General features: G+C 40.2%; 1 protein-coding gene across 1 annotated transcript in view; it reads left to right on the forward strand.

The window, feature by feature from the left end:
- LOC131221097 (TATA-binding protein-associated factor BTAF1) overlaps positions 1-21,965 on the forward strand; it is a 97,658-nt gene that overhangs the window by 23,520 nt on the left and 52,173 nt on the right. The window contains exons 7-11 of the mRNA XM_058216210.1: positions 4,362-4,699; positions 18,610-18,718; positions 19,164-19,836; positions 20,159-20,291; positions 20,412-20,480. Of these exons, the coding sequence (XP_058072193.1) occupies positions 4,362-4,699; positions 18,610-18,718; positions 19,164-19,836; positions 20,159-20,291; positions 20,412-20,480 (1,322 nt within the window). The remainder of the gene's footprint in view (positions 1-4,361; positions 4,700-18,609; positions 18,719-19,163; positions 19,837-20,158; positions 20,292-20,411; positions 20,481-21,965) is intronic.

The following is a 21,965-nucleotide window of genomic DNA, read 5'->3' on the forward strand; positions in this document are numbered from 1 at the left end:
ATTGTGCGACCTGAGTTTTAGATATGGCTGATGTTGGAATGTAAAGTGAATGCTTGGTGGATAGAAAAGATGTCGTAGACACGATCAGGTGGGCCCATATAGCTCGGGTGTCACCTACTGCTGTGTCACCTGGCGTATTAGAGGAGCCTGATTTAGGTGCTGGTAAAGTGGAAGACACTCTTTCCCTATCGTATGGTATGGAGATGCAACAATTATCTCCTATAGAAGATGAGGGTCCTAACTTAACGGGTAATGGTCATGTGTGCTCGTACACATGGCGTGGGGCCCATTGCGATGTGTTTGGGCCATCCAAGCTGCCCATTAGATACATTCGCTCATGTTAACCGTAGCTACTAAAATCTAGCCTGATCCATAACTCAGTTGGCATGTAACAAAATAATCATTGAGGGTCATTGTAGGGAATGAATTGACGGCCCACCATAGAATTCTTCAGAAGAAAGGTGCGGCCTCCCATCTTGTTTTTATGCCATCTGCTCCATTCATTAGGTGAGTCCTACTAGAGCACAGGTTATTTGGTTTCTCATGTCCTACCAGAGTATTTGATTAGGATGATTGTTTGTACACATGGTGAACATGGCAAGTCAAAATAGATACATGATTTGGATTCCATATACGCATGATGACTATCCCTACTGGGGACACGTGCTGATTAGATGTTATTAGAACTGTTCACACCACGCGTTCTATGTTGTTCTGTCCATATAGTAAAATTACTCTGATAGGTAGGTTGTGATTATCATCGCACCTAGATGAATTCAAAATATTGAAAAGGAAATTTCAATGGTTCCAGTTCAATTCTAGAACTCAAAGGGTTAGGATCGTTATTAAACGTAGTTATGTGACAATATCTTACCTGTTGTGCTAAAGGAGAAGTGGGCCTCAACCAACATAGGGTTTGGATTTTGAAACATCTCCCATATGCACACGTGTAGTAGAGAGTACAAGATGTATGACGACCTAATCCAACCCTAAATGAATGTAGTATTTGAAAGTGGCAGATTTAATCTTTATCAAAAAATAAAAAAAAATCAGCTTTATACATCATAAACACAAGAAGGAAATAAGGAGAATGTAACAATGATCATGGCCATACATCACAAACACCTTGTATTGAACTTTAAAATATGAATTTAGTTGGATCTGACAAAAGATAGGACTTTCGTCTTGCAATAGGTCCATCTAACGGACCAAGTGGATTTTCTAATCCAGGAAATAAGAATTTTCTGGATTGAGAAATCTGGAAAATTCAGAAAAAATTGATGCCTATTCAAATCTAAAGCATCGGGTGATGGGATTTGAAGAAGGTCAAAATATGTAAATGTGGGGATGAAAATCTTCCAAGATCTAAACATTTGGGTTGAAAAGAAAAGGGATCGGCTTCTAGATCTAGAGAATTTATAAGAAAAGGAAGAAAAGAGGTTTAAATAATAGAGTACCTTGGGAAATGCAAGAAGGAGAGAGAAGGAGAGGATGGGAAATCACTTCCCCGGGCCTCACGCCCTCTTCCAATCACTAGAAGTCGAAGACAGAATCGTCCGGTATTGAAGAAGCAAAAACTCTTTTTCATAAATTTAACTTAGCATACCTCAAGTTTAGGGCAAAACACCCTTATAAATTTGGTAATTACATGAAAGGACCAAAATACCCCTACTAAAAAAGGTTAAAAAAAGAAATTCGCGCATAATTTTGTGCGTGGACTGTTTCAAAATTGAAGTAAATAAAATGTTCATAAACTAAATTCAAATCCAAGATGCTCGATGATAGCGCAATGAAGGTGGGCCGTGACGCTCCAACGGTCCGATCACACCATTCTCATGATTCAACGGTCCAAATGTCTCCTTCAAGCAACTTACACATGTTATGAACACGTGTAAAGTCTTCAACCTCTAAAGACCTGACCTATACCCGTCATCTAACCACATTGACACGGGTAACGAACACCTCCTGGGTTGATATACTTTGAATGGTCTGGTGTCCACATCAGTACATAATCCCATGTGCATGTATGTGGCATTAACAAAGCTACCAACCGCCTTGCTCTCAGAAACCAAAGTGGCTGTTCATGGAGCTTCGGCGGAATAAAATCATGCGTCTTGTATTGGATATATGTAGCGACTTTGTGCTGTACATTTTGTGTTGGGTCATCCTTTTAACGACCCAAACTGTTTATGTGATGCAGCTTACCATGTATGTCGAATATCCAAAATCCAAAATGCACTGTTAGACCTTTAACCTCTGCATTTAAATTGTGGCCATTCACTACATTTAAATTTAACCATTGATTTTGATAGCAAAAAACTGATGGTTACAGTTTTAGGGTCAATGTGATTTTGGACACATGATCCATCCACAATGTACTTGACCATTTGGATGGTCTGGAATCTGGATAGCAGTATATGAGTGTCACACGTAAGGAGTGTGAATCACCACCATTTTCAAAATGGTAGTCAATTGTTATATGAAGTGTTCTCTCTCTTTAATGAACCAAGCATGTGCCAAACATATGCCTAAACAATTTGAAGCACGACTGCAAGTATGGATCTAAACTTTCTATCATGAGGGGGCCAATGTCTAAATAGGTGTCAAACAAAACCAGGCATGTTTTTGCATCAGATTGTTGATAATTAGTAAAATAAATGGACGGCTGAGAACGACTTGATCAAATTTCTCCACCATCATGTGTACATGACATCCACATCTTGGACATCATTTCTTTAAAGTGCACTGACCTCACCTGATGGGTGGTTCAGATCACGCAGGATGTTTGCTTTTCTAAGCAAACTGGAAAACCACTTATTCGAAAGTATACTCGCAGGACATGGATGGCATTTCAACAAAAGTGTAAACTATCTGTTTAATATACCATAGGTATAAGGCTATGCTTGGGCGTATGAATCATCATGATCAATTGGAAATAAAAATTATTTGAATTTTTGGTTTTATTTATTTATTTGGAAGAAGATTTGAGGGGGGTTTGGTGATCACTAGCACTTGGCCAATGGATTGTTTGGTTCTCTCTCACAACCTTGTTTTTGTTTCCTTAATCGTGCCTCCATATCAATTTGTCTTTTTGGGAATTTGCTGGAATTGGAATCTGCAACATTGCGTTGACCACCTTGATTGGCAGATATTTTGGTCCAGGTCCTCCCATTCTTTACTCTCTGCATGGATTAAGGCTGGGGCTTTATTTCCTGGGGGCAATCTTGACGAACTAGGAAGTCCATTTGTTGGAAAATTAGGTCGATGAGGAATCCATTTGTCTTCCCATGTGTTTATTTTTCTATGTTGCCAGCATTCTAGAGGATATGATCTTTTAGGATGTTAGTTTGTAGGATATTCCTCCAGTTGTGCCTTGAACAAGTCAGAGCTGGTCAGATATTTTGGGGGCCAAGCGTATGGAAACATTTCCATGCACTTAGTTGCATTTGGAATCATTGGCATCCACATCACCTATCTGGACTGTACATTAGATCCGGTTAACTCTTAATAGGCTGCACTGAGAAAATCATCTGACTTGATGTTTCAAACTGTAAGGTTGGTGGCATACAAACATGGATGAACAACTCTGTTTGTAGAAGATACGTCCAGTAACAGATGTTTTCGACCGGAAACTGCTGTCATTTTTGCATGATATTGGATGAAGAGTGGACTGAACCAAACGGACGGTCCGGATAGGTGATATTGATACCAACAACGTCCAAATCCAACTAGGTGTGTGAAAAGGTTTCCATACACCGGGCCCACTAGATCTCTTGCTTGGTATGCTTATGCTGCCTGGTCTGGTGTCATAATAGAGCAAATGGTCCGAAGTATGTTTACATCTCTAGAAAGAAATTTCCTTTAACTTAGCCATTTTGTTTTCTAATGGGTTCAGAGCTGGGATGAGCTAAGTAGAAATTTTGACTAGGTGTCTGTCAGCTCGGCCTATGCAGTTTGAAATTGGGCACAAATCAAACCAGGCCTGGCCCGACCAGCTTAATGCAGTAATGCTGTGCTAGTGATGATTATTTATTTCGATATAGAATTAGTAAGTCTGAAGAATAGATATCTTTCTTCAAGATGTTATAATCACTTAAACTCCCTTTTTTATCCTCTGCGAAGAAACTTGTTTATTTTTTATGTTTTGAAAGGCAGAAACATGTTTATTTCCTCTTCTAGTTAAACACCATGCATGTTGGTTTGCAGTGCAGTTCCTTTACACAAACATGTTTATTTCCTCTTCTAGTTAAACACCATGCATGTTGGTTTGCAGTGCAGTTCCTTTACACGTTATGCCACTTGGTTCTCTACCTAATGGCCTTGCTGTATCTTTTCTCATACGTGATTGCTCCATAATGCAGGTTTAGATGTCTGTGAGTCATTTATGGATGTCAATGATGTGATCAGAGATGAAGATCTTATCTTGCACAGGGTTCATTCCCATGAAAATGGGACAAATCATGGATACTATGCATCTCAGTCTGGGCAACACATCCGTCAGCTGGTTGGGAATATGGTTCCGAGTTTTTTTTCCAGAAGATTAAGTGCCAGGGAAATGAATCTGTTAAAACGGAAAGCCAAAGTAAATGCAAAAGACCACCCAAAAGGATGGTCCGAGGATGATGATTCTGAAGTATCATTTTCTCAAAATTCAGTAACACAAAAGGGAGCATCCACCGACCAACTTAGTTTGAATAAGGTATTATATTTTTTAATATTCAATTGTTATTTGTTTTTGAATACCTCTAATAAAATGAAATGGAATTAGCAACTACTAGGTACACCTATCTTGGAGGAAAATGGATTAGAAATATGCTGCTAAAGTCAGACTTTCATGTTTATATAAAAGTTTCTCAAAATTCTAAGATATTTTGGAATCTTCATATCCTTGTTGTATTGGAATAGGACTATATTTTTGTTGCATTTCTTGTTTCTCGTGTGCCTTTTGGAACTGCCAATAAAGTTTCAGCCCAGCTACCCCTTGACTAAGAGATTAAAACTTCCACTTCATGTTTAGGCACTGACATTCTTCTTCTGTCCTTCTGAGGCTTACTAGGATGAAACTAGTTTAAATTAGAGCATATCACTGTACAGAAATATCTTTCACGATGCCTTTGATCTTCATTTTTGCGGTTCAATTTTTTCCCTTAGGTTGGAGATGTCTTAATTTAAACAATAAGAAGTTCGAGCATTTTTTTTTATTATCAGTTTACTGGTTGCTGGCTCATGATATCACAGAATTCATCTTTCTCCCTCACATGCCAGAAATCTGCTTATGCATAAGTTTATTTGCGAATTTTGAGTATGAAATATTTGGTTCTTTTGACTTGTAAACATAGGAGAATGCTTCTGTGATTTTAGTGAGCTCTTTTTTTTTTTTTTGGGTATTCTTTGATTTTTTATGTAGGGGATTGATCAAATGGAGTTGACTCAACAACTGTGGAGTTGAGTTCAATTGGTACACTTGGACAGTCAATCAACTGATTCAGACTTTAGATGCAACATGCATGTCATGGGCTATCATGAAAAATCAGACTATTCTAACCCCTGACCAGATGGCCTAAAAATTGCTGTTCAATATCACTTATTTAGAAGTAGGTCGAATCAACAATGTGATTCATATCTTTGTTGATGCGCATTATGGATTGCTTATAGTTCTAAAGCATTACTTTAGTCAGGCATCATCTTAACCATCCATCCATTGGCTTGGAAAATGAGCGGCTACAAAAAGAAGTCATCTTATGGATGGATTTGATTATCTGTTTTGCATGGACTTTTAATTGTCACCCATGAAACATATGTTGGACCTAGAAATGCGAAATGGCAATTGCTTTCAGAATAGGGATACCTCGATTGAGGATTGTATTCTTTGGAATAGGATCAACCATATTGTTCTGGGTTGGGCTCCTTATGTGAAGACAGGTAACTCTGTTGCACTTCGCTCTGTTTTTAATTTATAGAGCTGGGTTTTATTCTTTTCCTGCTTTTGGAGGGCCTCGTGGTAAATGTTTGTTATCACACACACATAGGACCTAATGGACAATCTAGAAAACTAGGTGCTATTCATCTTTGATATGGCCTCCCCTGCTTCTTCGGAATTAAAATGAACAGGAGCAAATCCCTAACGACTAGTTATAACCAGTGTTCGAAATATCGGTATCGGGTTACATATCGCACCTTTGGGATCCGGATACGTATTGGTTATCGCATGGGATATATCGGTTGTATCGCTCAATGTATCGTTGTTGTTGGAAACATGGGAAATTGGTCGAATTTTTCAATAAAATTTCAGTGATTGTTTAAAAAGACATCAATACACACTTACAAATCAAAGCATTACAAAAAACAAGTGCACATAATAGGTTTTCTTTGTATGGGGTCCTAATCTATGCGCTGTCTAACTGAATTGATGCAAGTAATTCATATAATTTACAAATGTAAGAAAACCTGTGGAAACACGAGCAATACATTCAAAAGCAAAAAAAGAATCACTAGAGTAGGTTACATACATGTTTGATTTTATGTTTGGACACAATGATTGCAACCGATTTGTGAGAAATTGGGAAAAATTTGGTTTTTTTTCAATTTTCCGCAATTCGGTCATTCTCCTCCAAATCTCGAAATTGAAGCTCCCAATCTATAATTTTTCATGCAAAACACAAAAAATCATGGATTTGTAACAATTTGACACTGATTTAACATGATTTACAAAAAAAAAATGATCGAAAATAAAAAATGCTCACCGGATAAAACATGTGGGATATATCCCACCACTTGTGTGTTACGTATCGCACAGGAAGGATATAAGATGTATCGTGGGATATATCGGTCAATATCGTTTCCTTGAATTAGCTTTATCTACCCTTTTCCAAGAAGAAAGTGTAGAGAATTTTATTGAAGCAGAGCTTCTTCAGACTTGCGCGGGTCTCAGTCAGCATATTATGGATTCCTCAAATCGAAGGCGGATGCCGACATGCAGAGATCTGACCTGATGGACGTCATTGGTCGCATTGGAAGAACTCTTGGACTTTCGTTTGGTGATTGCCCAGAAGACCACATCGCCCTTTTCCATTGCGTCGAAACCAGAGGCCGTCCTCTCCCCTTCTCCAGATCTCCCAGAAAGCGATGTTCAAGATCGAACAACAACAGGGAACTCCAGGCCTTCTCCCTATCCATCAACACTACTATCGTTACCAACCCGGGAGATGGGGCCACAGTTAATCGGGGCAGAACAGTTGATCTATGAAGATTCTTTCCTAAAACGTTTGAGGAGTCGAGTCAAAATAGAAAAGAAGACTCTAAAAAACACCTATGACAGAAACCACCCTGATGTTATCTGTTTTCGGGAAACCAAAATTCAAAATTTCTCTGATCGTCTGATGGGATCCATATGAAAGTGTAGCGATGTCAAATGGGAAGTGTTAAACACTTCTAGAAGTACAGGCGGAATATTAGTGGCGTGGAAATCTGTTGCTTGGACTCTGGAAAACAGCTGGTCAGGAGACTTCTCTGTCTCGATGATCCTAAAAAATTTCTGCAGCGACTTTCGCTGTCTTATTACTTCGGTTTACGGCCCTTCCTTTGAAGCCAGGAGACTTGATTTCTGGTAGGAACTTTCTGTAGCTAGGAGCAGATTCGTTGGTCCTTGGTGCCTCTGTGGGGATTTCAATATTACTAGATACACTGAAGATAATTCCCATCGCACTAGGGTATCTCCAATTATGCGTAGATTCTCTTCTTGGATCAATGACCAGGAGCTCATGGATCTACCCCTCCTGGGAGCAAAATTCACTTGGGCCAATGGCAGATTGAATCCGATTTGCTCCAGACTAGACCGATTCCTGATCTCCTCCGACTAGTCTGACTCATTCCCTTTTATTAATCAATCGGCCCTCCCAAGAATCACCTCCGACCACTGTCCGATTCTTCTCTCTATCGATCATCAAAATTGGGGCCCTAAACCATTCATGTTTGAATTATCATGGCTAAAAATTCTTGGTTTTCCTCTAATGGTTAAGGATTGGTGGTCTAGCTTTGTTGTCGAAGGTTATGCAGGTTACAGGCTAAGCAACAAGCTGAAACTTCTCAAAGAAAAGATTAAACAATGGAAGGCCAGTGATCATAGTAACAAAGACAAGGAAATGGAGACACTGCTTTCGGACTCGCAGAGCATTGACAAAAGATCAGAAGATGGTCCCATCTCCATTGAACAACTGTCTAAAAGAATCCAAATCATTCAAAACAACTCAACCAGGGTGTTCCAGGACGAAATTTACTGGAAGCAATGTGCTTGCTTGAAGTGGATCCGAGAGGGAGATAAAAACACAAAGTTCTTCCATAGCATAGCAAATGCTAGAGCCAGATTCAATAGGATCGACAACTTAGAGGCCAATGATTCTCGCATCGAGGACAAGTAGAGCTGGGCATCGGACTGAGTCGGATCGGATTGGTTCCAACTCGACTCGGTCCGGATCCTACGTGGCCTGACCCGAACTCGATCCGATCCGGGACCGAGTCTAGGCCATTGGACTCGATCCGATCCGAAGCACTGATAGTCTGACCCGAACCGAGTCCGACTTGGTTAGGAAAATTGAATCAGATCGGGTTGGGTACTGTTCGGATCGGAAGAGAGAAGGGATTGATCCAAACCGTCCATCCATTTGGAGAGCTTGTCTTAAGGCTTGAGCCAAAAAATAAGATAGATCTAAAGATCAGTTGGACCACACTGCAAAAAACAGTGGGGGATTGATCGTTTACCATTGAAACCTTTTTCAGATCACAGAAGTTTTGGATCAATATGAAATTTGTTTTTCCACTTTATCCATGTATTTTTAACATTATTAACTGATTAGATGGAAAATAAACGTTATGGTGGGGCCATGTAAGTTTGATCGCATTTGAGCCGTTCGTATAACTCGGAGCTCGAGGCACGTACGCGCTCGTCCTTGCACGACACATGTACAACGGCTGTCACCTGATGTAGGTTGCGTGTGGGAGGTGGATTAGCTACTGACAGGTTGAGACGTAGCTAGACTCCCTGACCCCTACAGAAGTGATGTGACCTAGTTTTGTGGGACCTGCCATGATATATGTGTTGTATCCGCACCGTCCATTCATTTGGAGATATCAATTTAGGGCAGGAGCCAAAGAATGAGTCAGATCCAAGTCTCAAATGGACCTCACCATACAAAACAGTGGAGAGAGTGATGCCCACCATTAAAATTTTCTAAGGCCCATGAAAGTTTTCGATCAAACTGAAATTTTTGTTTTCCCTTCTTTCGTGTCTGTCTTAACTTATGAACACGTTGGATTTCAAATAAACATCATAGTGGACCTTAGGATGGTTTCAATGGTAGAGTCACGATTACCACTGTTTTCTGTGGTGGGGTCCACTCCAAATCTAGATCTGACTCATTGTCTCATGGCCTAAAATGATTTCTAAAAATTGATGGACGGTGTGGATACAACACATACATCATGGTGGGTCCCACAGAATCCGGTAACGTCGCTTCAGTAGGGAGTCTCGCTGGATACTCAACTTGTCACTTTTTGCTTGTGATACAAGAAAGTAATTTGAATTTATCCAGCAAGGCAGCAACATACAGCTGTATAGTTGCCCACTCTAAACGTGAATGCATGTGGGCCCACTGTGAATGCATGTGGTTGATCTACACCGTCCATTCGTTTTTCCAAATCATTTTAGGGGTTGGACCCATTGTTTTGTTGGAGGGAGTAGATGAGTGGTAGAAAGAGAATGAGAGGGGAGATGTTTGCATATGAGAAAAATGACGGATCGGATCTGATCGGATTGAATCGCATCTATTCGGTTCGGATTTTGGTTCGAATCGGTCCGAATTCATCATGATCCGACCTCGATCCGATGAACGGTTGGATCAGACTGACCCTACTTGAACCGCACCGATCCAAGCCTTCGGTTCGATTCGGATCGGGTCAGATCCACCGGATCGGACCAGAAATGCCCAGCTCTAAAGACAAGGATCAGATTGCCGCCGAAGCAGTCAATTATTTTAGGAACCTGCTACAAGGCGAAAATCTGAAACGACCTAGCCTCGATTCTCTCCAATTTGAAGGCTTAGATGAATCAGACTCCAAAGCTCTTGAAATCCTTTTCTCTATCGAAGAAGTTAAGGCTATTGTGGATGATTTGGGGGGTGAAAAGGCTCCTGGTCCAGATGGATATCCAATCATCTTTTTCCAATTCTTTTGGCAGGTTTTGCAGAAGGACATCATGGATTTTCTCAACGAATTTTTCGATAGGAGTTGTCTTTCAAAAGGGCTTGGTGCCACATTCATTGCTTTAATCCCAAAATCTCCGGCGCCGTCTCCCTTAAAGATTTCAGACCGATTAGTCTGATAGGGGGCCCTTACAAGATTCTTTCTAAAGTCCTGACTTCTCGTCTCAAGAAGGTGATAGGGAAAGTCATCTCGGGGAACCAAAGTGCCTTCATTCCGGGCAGACAAATAATTGACAGCGCCACGATAGCATACGAATGTCTGGACTCAGCTCACAGATCCAAAGTGAAGACTATCCTTTGCAAACTTGATCTTCAGAAAGCCTATGACCATGTTGATTGAGATTTCCTCTAGTATATGCTCCTCCGGTTGTGTTTCAGAGTGAAATGGAGAAAATGGATGGGAGAGTGCGTCGGCTCAGCCCATTTCTCCATTCTTCTGAATGGATCCCCTAGAGGATTCTTTAAAAGCTCCATGGGTCTCCGTCAAGGCGACCCATTGTCGCCCTTCCTCTTCCTAATTGTCGCTGACGCTCTTTCCAGAATGCTTTTAAAGGGTCAGCAAGCAGGCATCCTTAGCAGCGTCACTATCAAAGGTATGACCCGTGTTTGGTAACTCACGTCCAATTCGCGGATGATACTCTTCTCTTCAGCAAAGCAGATCGGGATTTCGCGGGTTATTTGCGTATGACGATTAGATGCTTTGAAGCGGTCTCCGGTCTGAGAGTCAATATGGCAAAAACCAAAATTATTGGGGTGAATATGGGCTAGAACGAGACAGCCTCCTTTGCAGAACTTTTCAACTGCTCTTTTGCTAGCCTTCCGACATCTTTCATAGGCCTCCCTCTATGTATTGGTAAACCCCCAAAATCCCTGTGGGACAAAGTCATTGAGAGGTTTGATAAATACCTTGCCACTTGGAAATGCAGATATTTATCTCTTGGGGGTTGGGTTGAATCAGCTTTATCAAACCTTCCTCTGTATCTTATGTCCATGTTCATATGCTCAGCTACGGTTTTGGCTGTCCTGGAGAAATCTAGGCGCGATTTCCTATGGCATGGTAGACAAGACAAAAAATTCCATCTTGTTAATTGGAAGGAGGTTTGCAGTCACACAAAGACCGGTGGAATGGGGATAAAAGATCTAAAGACTATGAACAGGGCTCTTCTCGGGAAATGGATTTGGAGACTTGGAACAGACAAAGATCTCCTATGGAACAAACTCATAAAATGCAAGTATGGAGTATCTTCGGGTGGTTGGTGGACCAAAAATTCCTCTCTATACAGGACCTCGGCCCTATGGAGAGGCATCCTAGCCATGAAAAAAGAAGTCCTCAACAAAATTATTTTCCAGTTTGGCAAGGGCGACAAAATCCGAGTCTGGAAAGATAGATGGGTGGGTGATACTCTCCTCAAAGTGGTGTTCCCAAACATCTTTCGCATCACTCCAAATCAAGACATTACAGTTTCTAACTGTATCTCTTTAGCTGGTGGGGACCTCATCTGGAACTTGGAATGCAGAAGAAATCTCTATGATAGTGAGGTAGCTGAGCTCGCAGCCCTTTTGGACAGAGTTTCCAGCATCAAGCCAAACCCTTCTTCGAAAGACAGCATTGTTTGGACAAAAGACAAATCTGGGCAGTTTACAGTCAGATCCTTCTACAATTCTCTCGCTTCTACCCCTCTTCACGAAGATCTTTCTTCGACAGCCCATGTATGGCAGTATGCGGCTCCTCCTAAGATCATCGTCTTTGGATGGCTGGTGGGAAAAAGGAAGGTGCTCACGGTTTATGATCTAAGAAGAAAGGGGATGATTCTCCCCAACGTCTGCCTCTGCTGTGTGAATGCCGAAGAAACGGTTGACCACCTATTTATTCACTGTCCATATTTCTATCAGATTTGGTCCCTTCTCCTTAACATCTTCAGCATCTCTTGGTGCATTCCTGATTCTACAGCTCGGCTCTTGAAGGCTTGGCACGGAGTCAAATTAGGCAAACACCGGACTCCTATCTGGAGGATAGCCCTCCTTGCTTTCTGGTGGTCCATTTGGGAAGAAATGAACAATAGATGTTTCAGAAACACTTCAAACTCAGCCGATCTTGTTGCTAGTAGAGCCAAAAAATATATTTTCGAATGGGTCTCTTACGTCAACTCCCTAAGGGGATGCAATCTCCTATTCTTGGGTTTCTAGTGTGCTGTTTTTGTTGCTTGGGTTTTCCCTTAGTTTAGTTTAAAGGTTGTTTTTTGTTTTTTTTTTTTTTCCTTCTGATCTTTTTTCCGCTATCTCAGCGGAGCAGATCCCGCCCCTTTCTTGTATCTCTTTTTTGTTCAATAAATTTCCTATTATCTTTCAAAAAAATAAATAAATTTCCTTCTGTGTTTGAATTCCTCACACATGCTCTTTTTCTTGCTAAAAATTTATTTCTTTAAAAATTTCATACTTTTTTGCCTCTCTCTCTCTCTCTCTCTATCTCTCTCTCTCACTCACGTACCCACATATCTTTCTTTTAGTGTATTTTTCTTTTATAAATATTTCTTATATATATATTATTATGTTATTTGTCAAGAAAGAACTTTTCTGTTTTATGTTGTACTCTTTCACTCTCTATATGCAATCTAAGTGGTCAAAAGACACAAACGTTGCTGAACTAGGTCCATTATATGTGGATGCAAATTGCTGATGTAGGGAGCCCATTCAACCAAAAAGCTTCTATGGCATCCACCATGACATGTGTGATATCCACTCCATCCATTCCTTGTGCCAGTTCATGTTAGGACATTGCCCAAAAATTATGCCTATTTAAAAGTCAAATGGGATGAGCTGCAGGGAACATCGGGGATGGGGATGCCCACCATTGAAACTTTCGGGACCTACCATGATGTTTATATGCCATCCAACCTGTTCATAAGGTGAGCCCCACAAGGATGAAAGGAAAAAGCAAATATCAGCTTGATCAAAAACTGCAGTGGGCCCAAAGGTCTCAATGATAGCCATTCCTCATCCCCACTTTTCTTTGAGATGGGGCCCACTTGAGTTTTAGGTGCCGTTTGGTAAACTGAAAAAAAGGTTTGAAAGTTAATTTAAGTGCTAAAAGTGTTGAATTTTAATACTTATTAAGTACTGAAAAATTTGTTTGGTAATTTGTCTGAAAAAGAGTCATGATATCTGAAATTAAGCATTTTTTTTTTTTTTCACAAAAACTGTTTGGTAGACACAAGCTATAAATATCTGAAATTTGTCAAATTGTCATATTTGCCCCCAATGTCTCAATTTCTTTCTTTTGTAGAGTATGAGACAAAACCTGTTATTATCTTGCCACCAAATTTGGCACACTTATGCCTAATTCATGTGCACCTCTCAAATACTTTTTTGATTAATGGACCATGTACTATACCATTCTTAATAGAATGATCATATTCCTTCAATTGGTGTCCTTGAATTGGACAACTAAAAAAAGAAGCACAACATCTCATATTTAACTGACAAAGGCTAATTTGAGATTGTCTAAGATTTATTTATTTATTGTTATTATTATTTTTGCATGGTCCATTCACAATGGGCTCCATGTTGACAATATTGTTAATCATGAAACCAATGGCTTCACTTGTATGAACAAAACTGGAGATATGATCCATACTCAGGTGGAGCATCATATAACTCCCCTTGTCAAGAGATGACTCACAACGCAGGATGACGTGGCCTACTAGCAGATATTGGGCCATTCATCTCTAGGGTCCCTCCTACAACAATGCTTTAGGTTAGATGACCTTGAAAAAAAAAGCTTTAGTTCGAAAAAAACATTCTTGAACCACACATATACAAATTTTTATCTAATAGGTGTGCCACACTACCAAATTTTTATCATTCACCAATTGCCAGGTTTTGCAATCACCACTACCCTATCAATGGTGTTCAATCACTACTTTTCCCATGTTGTGGTCCACCTATGATTTGGAATGGCCTCTTTTTTGGTATCAAGCCCTACAATAAGCTGGAAAAATGGATGGATGGCTTGGATAAACACATACATCATGTAGGGTCCACAGAACACCGAATGTACAATCCTTGTAACTAGAGGTGGGGATCGAGTTGAGTCGGACCGGATTGGGTCCAACTTGACTCGGTCCGAAGTCTTAAATGGCCGATCCAAACTCGATCCGATTCGGGACCGAGTCCGGGTCCTTTGACTCGATTCGATCTATTGCACTGCTGGCCTGACCTGAACCGGGTTCGACTCAGTCAGGAAAATCGAGTCGGATCGGGTTGGGTACGGTTCGGATCAAAGAGTTTCAATGATAGACGTTCAACCCCACTGCTTTTTGCAATGTGGTACACTTGATCTTTAGATCTGTCTTATTTTTCGGTTCAAGCCTTAAGACGAGCCCGCCAAATGGATGGACGGTTTGGATATAACACATACCTCGTGATGGGACCCACAAAACTTGTTATCTTCCGTAGCTGGCTGCTTCCTGCATGTGCGTGGTACACCTGCCAATCCGCTTCCTTTCTTCAAGGCGGTTTCTGCAAAAGCTTTTTAACGGGAAGTTCCTGCGCAAGTATGCTATGTGGGTCCAATTAAATGTATATGAGAAATATATTCCGTCCATTTGTTTTGCGAGTTCATTTGAGGACGTCACCAAAATTGATATGGATATGAAACTCAACTGGCCACACCATAATAAATAGTGGGAATTCAGCTAGCACCGTTGAAGCATTCCTATGGCCATAAAAGTTTTGTATCAGGCTATCTTTTTGTTTTTTTCACTTCATCCCATTGGGAATGACCCTATAAACGGATTGGATAGCATATAAACATTAAGGTAGAGCCCAAGAAAGTTTCAACGGTAGGAGTTTCTTTCCCCAAATTTCCCTCGCGTGTGACCCACTTTAGTTTTGTATCTTTCTCATTTTTGGTGGCACGTCCTTAAATGATCTTGCAAAACAGATGAACGGAATGGATTTCTCATATACATTGAAGTGGGCCCCACATAGCATTGTTGCGCACGAACCTCATTGGAAAGGCTTTTGCAGGGAATTCATGTACCGTCAGAGACTCAGAGCAGCTCGGTGCTCTATGCACATTGAGCCGTGTGTGCCGAGAGGACAGATCAACTACTCCCTTGCCACTGCCAATGGCTGGTGTCGGTGCTGTGGACCCCACCATGATGTATTTATTTCATCCTTGCCGTTCATCTATTTTCTTAGATCATTTTATGGTATTAAAATAAAAATGAGGCATATCCCAATCTAAAGTGGACAACATCACATGAAACAATGTTAAATGAATATTGTGCGGATCGAATCGGATCAGATCGGATTCCGGATAAGATCGGTCCGATTTGCCATTGACCCGAATCTGATCCGATTAATGGTCGGATCTGCCTGATCCTACTCAAACTTGACCGATCCAGGCCGTCGGTTTTGTTCAAATCGGGTCGGATCCACCGGATCAGGTCCAATGTGCCCAGCTCTACTTGTAACCTACATGTACATGCCACCCCATGTCCATTCCAAAAAAAAAGAGATGGCCCACCTTAATGTCTATGTCAAATTCACCCCACCCCATCATTTTTTAGCTTATTATAGGGCATGAGCCAAAAATGAGGTAGATCCAAATCTCAGGTGGACCGCACCATAGTAAACAATGGTAATTGAACATCCACCATTAAAAACTTTTTGGAGCCACAAAAGTTTTTGGATCAAGCTGATGTTTGTGTTTTCCCTTCATCCATATCTTTGTGACCTACTAAACAGGTTGGATAGGAAATAAACATTCAGTGGGCCCTAGGATGTTTATAACGGTGGCCGTTCAATAACCACTTTTCCTGTATTGTGGTCCCACCTATGATTTGGAGCAGCCTCTTTTTGGCTCTTGCCCTAAAAGAAGCTAGAAAAATGGATGAATGGTGTAGATAAACACATACATTATGTGGGGCTCATAGAGCACCGCAATATATAATTTATATAACTTCCTCATGCCATCCTCGGTATGCATCCGCCTAACGATGGCATTTGTGTCCTTGGCCATCCAAAAAAATGAGATGGCCCACCTCGATGTCCTTGCAATCCTGGACCGTATGCAGTCAGCGTGAGTAGCACCTCTTATGGTGTTGACTTGGCAAAGTTCTGTGGGCCCCACCATGACGTATGTGTTAGATCCAAACCATTCATAAAATTTTTCAGATCATTTTAGGTCATGTGCCCAAAAATGAGATAGATTCAAAGCTTAAGTGGACCGCACCACAGAAAACATTGGGGATTGAATGCCTACAATTGAAAACTTCTTGGGGCCACAAAAATTTTGGATCAAGCTGATATTTGTATTTTTCCCTTCATCCAAGTCTATGCGACCTTATGAACAAATTTGATGGCAAATAAACATCATTGTGGGCCCTAGGAAGGTTTCAATGGTGGGCCTCGCTATCCCCATTGCTTTCTGTGGTGCAGTTTACTTGAGCTTTGACCTGTCTCATTTTTTGGCCCACGCCCTAAAATGATCCGGCAAATTGGATGGACGGTGTGGATATAGCACGTACATCATGATGGAGGCAAAGAACTTTACCACGTCAACACTGCTTGTATCCTACGAATTAGCATCGTCAAACTCCAACCGGAAGATACTTGAGGGTATAGTTGTCATTTCAAAAACTTTTAAAATTCAAAATGACTTACTGCATTCTGTGTTAAGTATTAAGCTACCGAAAGGAAACTTAAAAATATCTGATTTTTTCAGTGAAAATCTGGTTTACGCACTTAATGTTTTCGATTTACCAAACGATCTGAATTGAGAAAATCACTGAAAATGGCCCATTCAGTGGTAAGTTCAGAAATTAAGTTTTACCAAACAGGCCCTTAGATTAACCTTATTTTTCAGCTTTGTTTTAACATGAGCTGGTGCAAATGATGGACAATGGACGCCACACACTCATCACTGAGGGCCCACAAAGCTTATGGTTTTACAGGCTCCTGTCAACAACTGTTTTAGGAAATTCGTCTGTCAAAATGCATAGCACATCACATACAATATAGCACACATAACCATGGGAACTATTGAGCTTACCTAAGTTTGCTATGCTCGCCAGATTTATGAACATGTACATTATGCCCTGCATACTGATATGAACGTAGTTGTTATTTGGTAGGTAGTTAACTGCTGAACCGGTAGCCAAAGTTTGAGCTAGTTGGTGGACCCCCCTTGCGTGCTTACATAAGGAAATTTTGAGGCAATGTAGTTCAGCAATCATCGTCTTTTGTTGTGTAATTACTAGTGTGGTTATAAATTTTGCTTGCTTCCACTGGTCTGTTGAGTGGCTCATGCAAATTTATGTGGAGTGTTAGGGTGCAAGATTGTGTGGCCACCACATGCAAATGTAACTTAAGGGAATCTCTTTATCTGTAACCAAAAGTTTATTAGAAAAGAAACTTGAAAAAGTCCACCGAGACAAAGCATAAAAGTTCTCTATGAAAAAACTGGATCTAGGGGGTGTTGGGATTATTATTATTATTATATTATTATTATTATTATTTTGAGGTGTTGGGAAATTAGTTGGCAACACAACCAAAGGGTGATTGTCGTTGAGATTATGTCGAGATGGTTGTGTGGAAAGACTAGGAAGGATTATAAGTGAGGATTAGGTAAATCGAAGCAGGGTTAGTGTAGCCCTAGAAGGAGATAAATTGGAAGCAAGATTGATTTATTTGAGTCATGTGTTTCAAAAACTAAAGAGAGCTCTGGTGAGGGAAGATTTGATTAGGGTGGAAGAGTGTAAAAGGAGATGGGTAAATACCTAAAGGACTTGGATCTAGATGGTGAGAAGAGGGGGCTTCTACCTTTACTGTGGATCGGGACATAGGTAAGCCAATGCCACAGCTTGGAACATGGGTTTGCTGACAACGACAACGAGGCATCCCATGTGTTGTGCTTGAGGCATGTAACACCCATTTAGTTGCATGGGCGACCATACGGGCATGATAAAGTCCTTGGGGAAAAAGGTTCTTCATAGTAAAAGTTGTTATGGAGATAGCTTTATGTCGTTACTACAATGAACTCATTTCCCGGTTTCAATCATGGCAAAAATCAATTTTAATCCTTGTTTTCGAAGGTTTTAAGGCACACAAAAAATTATGCTACTTTCTTCATCAGAATGCCTAAGAGTTTAATTATTTCCTCATCTGGATGCCTGAGGATTGAAAGACCTGAAATGATCAACTTTTTTATTAGCGTTTTAAGAAAGTACAATTTCTGAACTGTTTTCTTTACAGGTATTCACAGATCTGAGAATTGAAACATTCTGAAATGATCAACTTTTTTATTAGCTTTTTAAGAAAGTTCATTTCTAAACTGTTTTCTTTGCAGGTGCTTACAGATGCTTTTGTAGATGAGGAAAGCTCTGAACATGATGGTAATGGACGGTGGCCATTCCGCCATTTTGTTGAGCAACTCATCCATGATATGTTTGATCCGAGTAAGCTTCTTGTATGGTTTTATTTTAGGCAATGTCTTGACAGGAAAATTTTGAAATGCAGATTTTCAATATTTCAAAAAAAAAAAAAAAAAAAAAATCAAGAAAAGAAAATTGAACACTGATAAAGAGAAGTAAAAAAAAATAAAAAATTCAAGAGAAGAAAATTGAACATTGATAAAAAAAATACTTCTCTTCAAAATCAGCTGCCCCAAATTGCTGGAATGCCTGTGATTATGATGATGGCATCTTCGCCCTGCTCCAACACATCAGCTGGGCCCTTGTCATTTTGTGGGTTTCTCCCTGCAACATACTGGCCTTTTGAATTTCCGGTTTTTTTTTTTTTTAAATTATAAATCCTAATAACTGAACCTTAGGCCTTACCTGATTTACTGATAAAATGATTGTATTCTGACAATTTCCAATTTTGATTACTGCTGATCTACAGTTTGGGAGGTGCGCCATGGTAGTATTATGGCTTTAAGAGAAATTTTAACCCATCAAGGTGCTTCTGCTGGAGTTTTTATGCCTGACTTGGGCTCAGAAAGTTCTTGGGGTAGTGAAGTTGAAGATAAACTTAATTTGAATTCCACAGCAAAGAGAGCAAGGGAAATTGATCTGAATATGCAATTTTCTGTCAGTGAATCTGAGCCAAGCATGAAGAGGCCAAAGTCGGAAGATTTTTCAAGTCCATTCATAAGCAGAGTGGCATCTAGAGAAAAGGAGAAGTTGGAAGATTTTTCAAGTCCACTCGAAAGCACAGTGGCCTCTGGAGACAAGGAGATGGATGTTGGTGTGTTCTTAAAGTTTGAAGATGGTGCATGGAGTTCAACTCCTGGGCTGGTTAATGGTGGACTTACTGTTGCTCCTGGTAAGTTGGAGCCTGATTCATGTCTCGATGGCTTTCATTTTCAGTGTAAAGGGGAAGCTGGCAATGCAGCTGAACAGAAAATCTTCTTTGAAGATGGGAGCTCTGACATGAAGAAGCACTTGCTGACTAATCTGCCTGAAGGTTGCAAACTGATGAAATCGATCAAAGTTGCAAGGCATTCATGGATTAAAAATTGGGAATTCCTTCAAGATTGTGCTATTCGCTTCCTTTGTGTACTATCATTAGATCGGTATGCTTTTTATTTATCTATTTTCAATTTGAGTCTCTTACTCTGCCTATGAAGCCCTCTGGTTTATGTAGAATAAGAGCTTTGTATCCACATGGACAATGAACCATCATTATTAATGCTCTCTCTCCAAGAAAATATAAAGGAAAGAAACATAATTAATGCTACTTTCATGGTTTTGAGTGGAGCTTTTCAAATGTTTCTTTTTTCCCTGCTTTGATTCATTCTTATTAAAGTGCTCTTGCATTTGTCTATGTTCTTGCTCTTCTTCTTTTTGTCGAGTGGTTTTCATTTAGTGAATCTTTTCCTTGATCTGTTGATGCAGTTTTGGAGATTATGTTTCTGATCAGGTTGTTGCCCCTGTTCGGGAAACTTGTGCTCAAGCACTAGGTGCCACACTTAAGTACATGCATCCTTCACTAGTTCATGAAACACTCAATGTCTTACTACAGATGCAGGTAATGATTATTAAGGAACTGGTACTGTTCTATCTTCATGATGTAATTACTGCTATTGATGGAATGAGCTCAACTATTGCCAGTTTATTTCTTTTATAATCCTCTTGCTATTTCTTTCAGTGTAGACAAGAATGGGAAATTCGTCATGGAAGCCTTTTGGGGATCAAATATTTGGTTGCTGTTCGAAGGGTATGGTGCTTCATATATTCTACCTACCTTCTTTTGTTTTGCTTTGGAGTAGTGTTCCCCATACATGCTTGATAATTGTTATGGTCGGTACTCGGTAAATCTGCAGACATCAACTCTAGGTGTATGGTGTTGCAAGCATGAAAATTAGGTGCTGGTAAAAAATAAATTTCTAAATGGATATGATTTCTCCATCTTGGAGGGTGCTTTGCATCTACACTCTAATTGTTCCTTTTTTTTTTTTTTTTTCTTTTTCCTTTTTCCTTTTTTCTTTTTCAAAATTTCTTGGCAATTTCAAATTGGTTTTTTGATTTTGTTTGTTCTCTTGCATTGCCTTGCCATAGCAGGCCAGATATTGATTGTTCACTTCCGCCTTCAAAGAATTTTAGTTTGAAATTTCGCAACGCTAGCTCTCTTTATTTTCGCCTCATCTTGTTACCATGTTTGTACTTTTCAAAAGTCAGGGTAACACCTCTCTTTGTGTCAAATATTTCTCCTCATATAAAAGTAATAACATGCATTGCAGTGCAAAATCAAACAAAACTTGTGTACTGTTGTGGATAGAGCTTCCTATGGGCTCGATTTGCACCGGGCCAGGGTCAGTCGAGTCTAGCCCGCTTACTTTTAGTGCTGAAATTTACACCTGGCTTAAAATCAGGTGAAAGCTTGACCATCTAGAGTGATAATGGGCCTAGATTTGAGATCGGACCCATATGGTTGCATGCTTACTGTTGTTTTCCTGTGATTTTCTTTCTGCCCTTAAGCAATAGGTTTTTGCATTCTTCCAACTTGTTGAAGGCAGAGGAGCTCAGAGGCTTCAGGATATTTAGATGCTGAAGGCCAAAAAATCTCCCAGGGGCTGGATGGAACTCAGCCTAGAATGCTCCTCCAATTACAATTTTGTAGGCTTGAAAGTTTCCAATGGTTAGTCAGCATGGCCTGCCAAAGCCCACTTCTGATCATCACCCTATTGTGCTAGAGGTGGTTGAAGAGGATTGAGGCCCAAAGCCTTTCGGGTTCGATTTAGCTTAAATGGAAATTGATAGTTTTTAGCAGCTTTTAGTTTATTGGTGGTCCTCTTTTGTGGTAGAAGGATTTGCCAGTTTCAGGATAAGTTGAAAACAAAAGCTTCTGAAAGATAAAGATTAAATCTTGGAAGAAGGATGTGCTTGATGGTAGAATGTTGAAGGAAATCAGTGATTTAGATTTATTAGAGGAGGGTGGCAGTTTATCGGCAGAACATAGAGATACGAGACCAGCCTTGTCTTTGAGTTATGCTAATCAATCGAAAGAAGAGGAAATTAGGTGGCATTGGAGATCTAGAGCTGTGTGGCTCAAGGAAGGGGACAGAAATACTCAACTTCTTTCACAACATAGCTAGTGCCCGGGCATGTGGAATCAGGATTAGTAGTTTGGTTGTGGACAGGTGAAGGACTTCGATAAAGGGTAGATATATGATTCTATTGTTCGATTTTATAGGAAGTTAAC

This window comes from Magnolia sinica, chromosome 12, assembly GCF_029962835.1.
Source record: "Magnolia sinica isolate HGM2019 chromosome 12, MsV1, whole genome shotgun sequence".
NCBI classification, from domain to species: domain Eukaryota; kingdom Viridiplantae; phylum Streptophyta; class Magnoliopsida; order Magnoliales; family Magnoliaceae; genus Magnolia; species Magnolia sinica.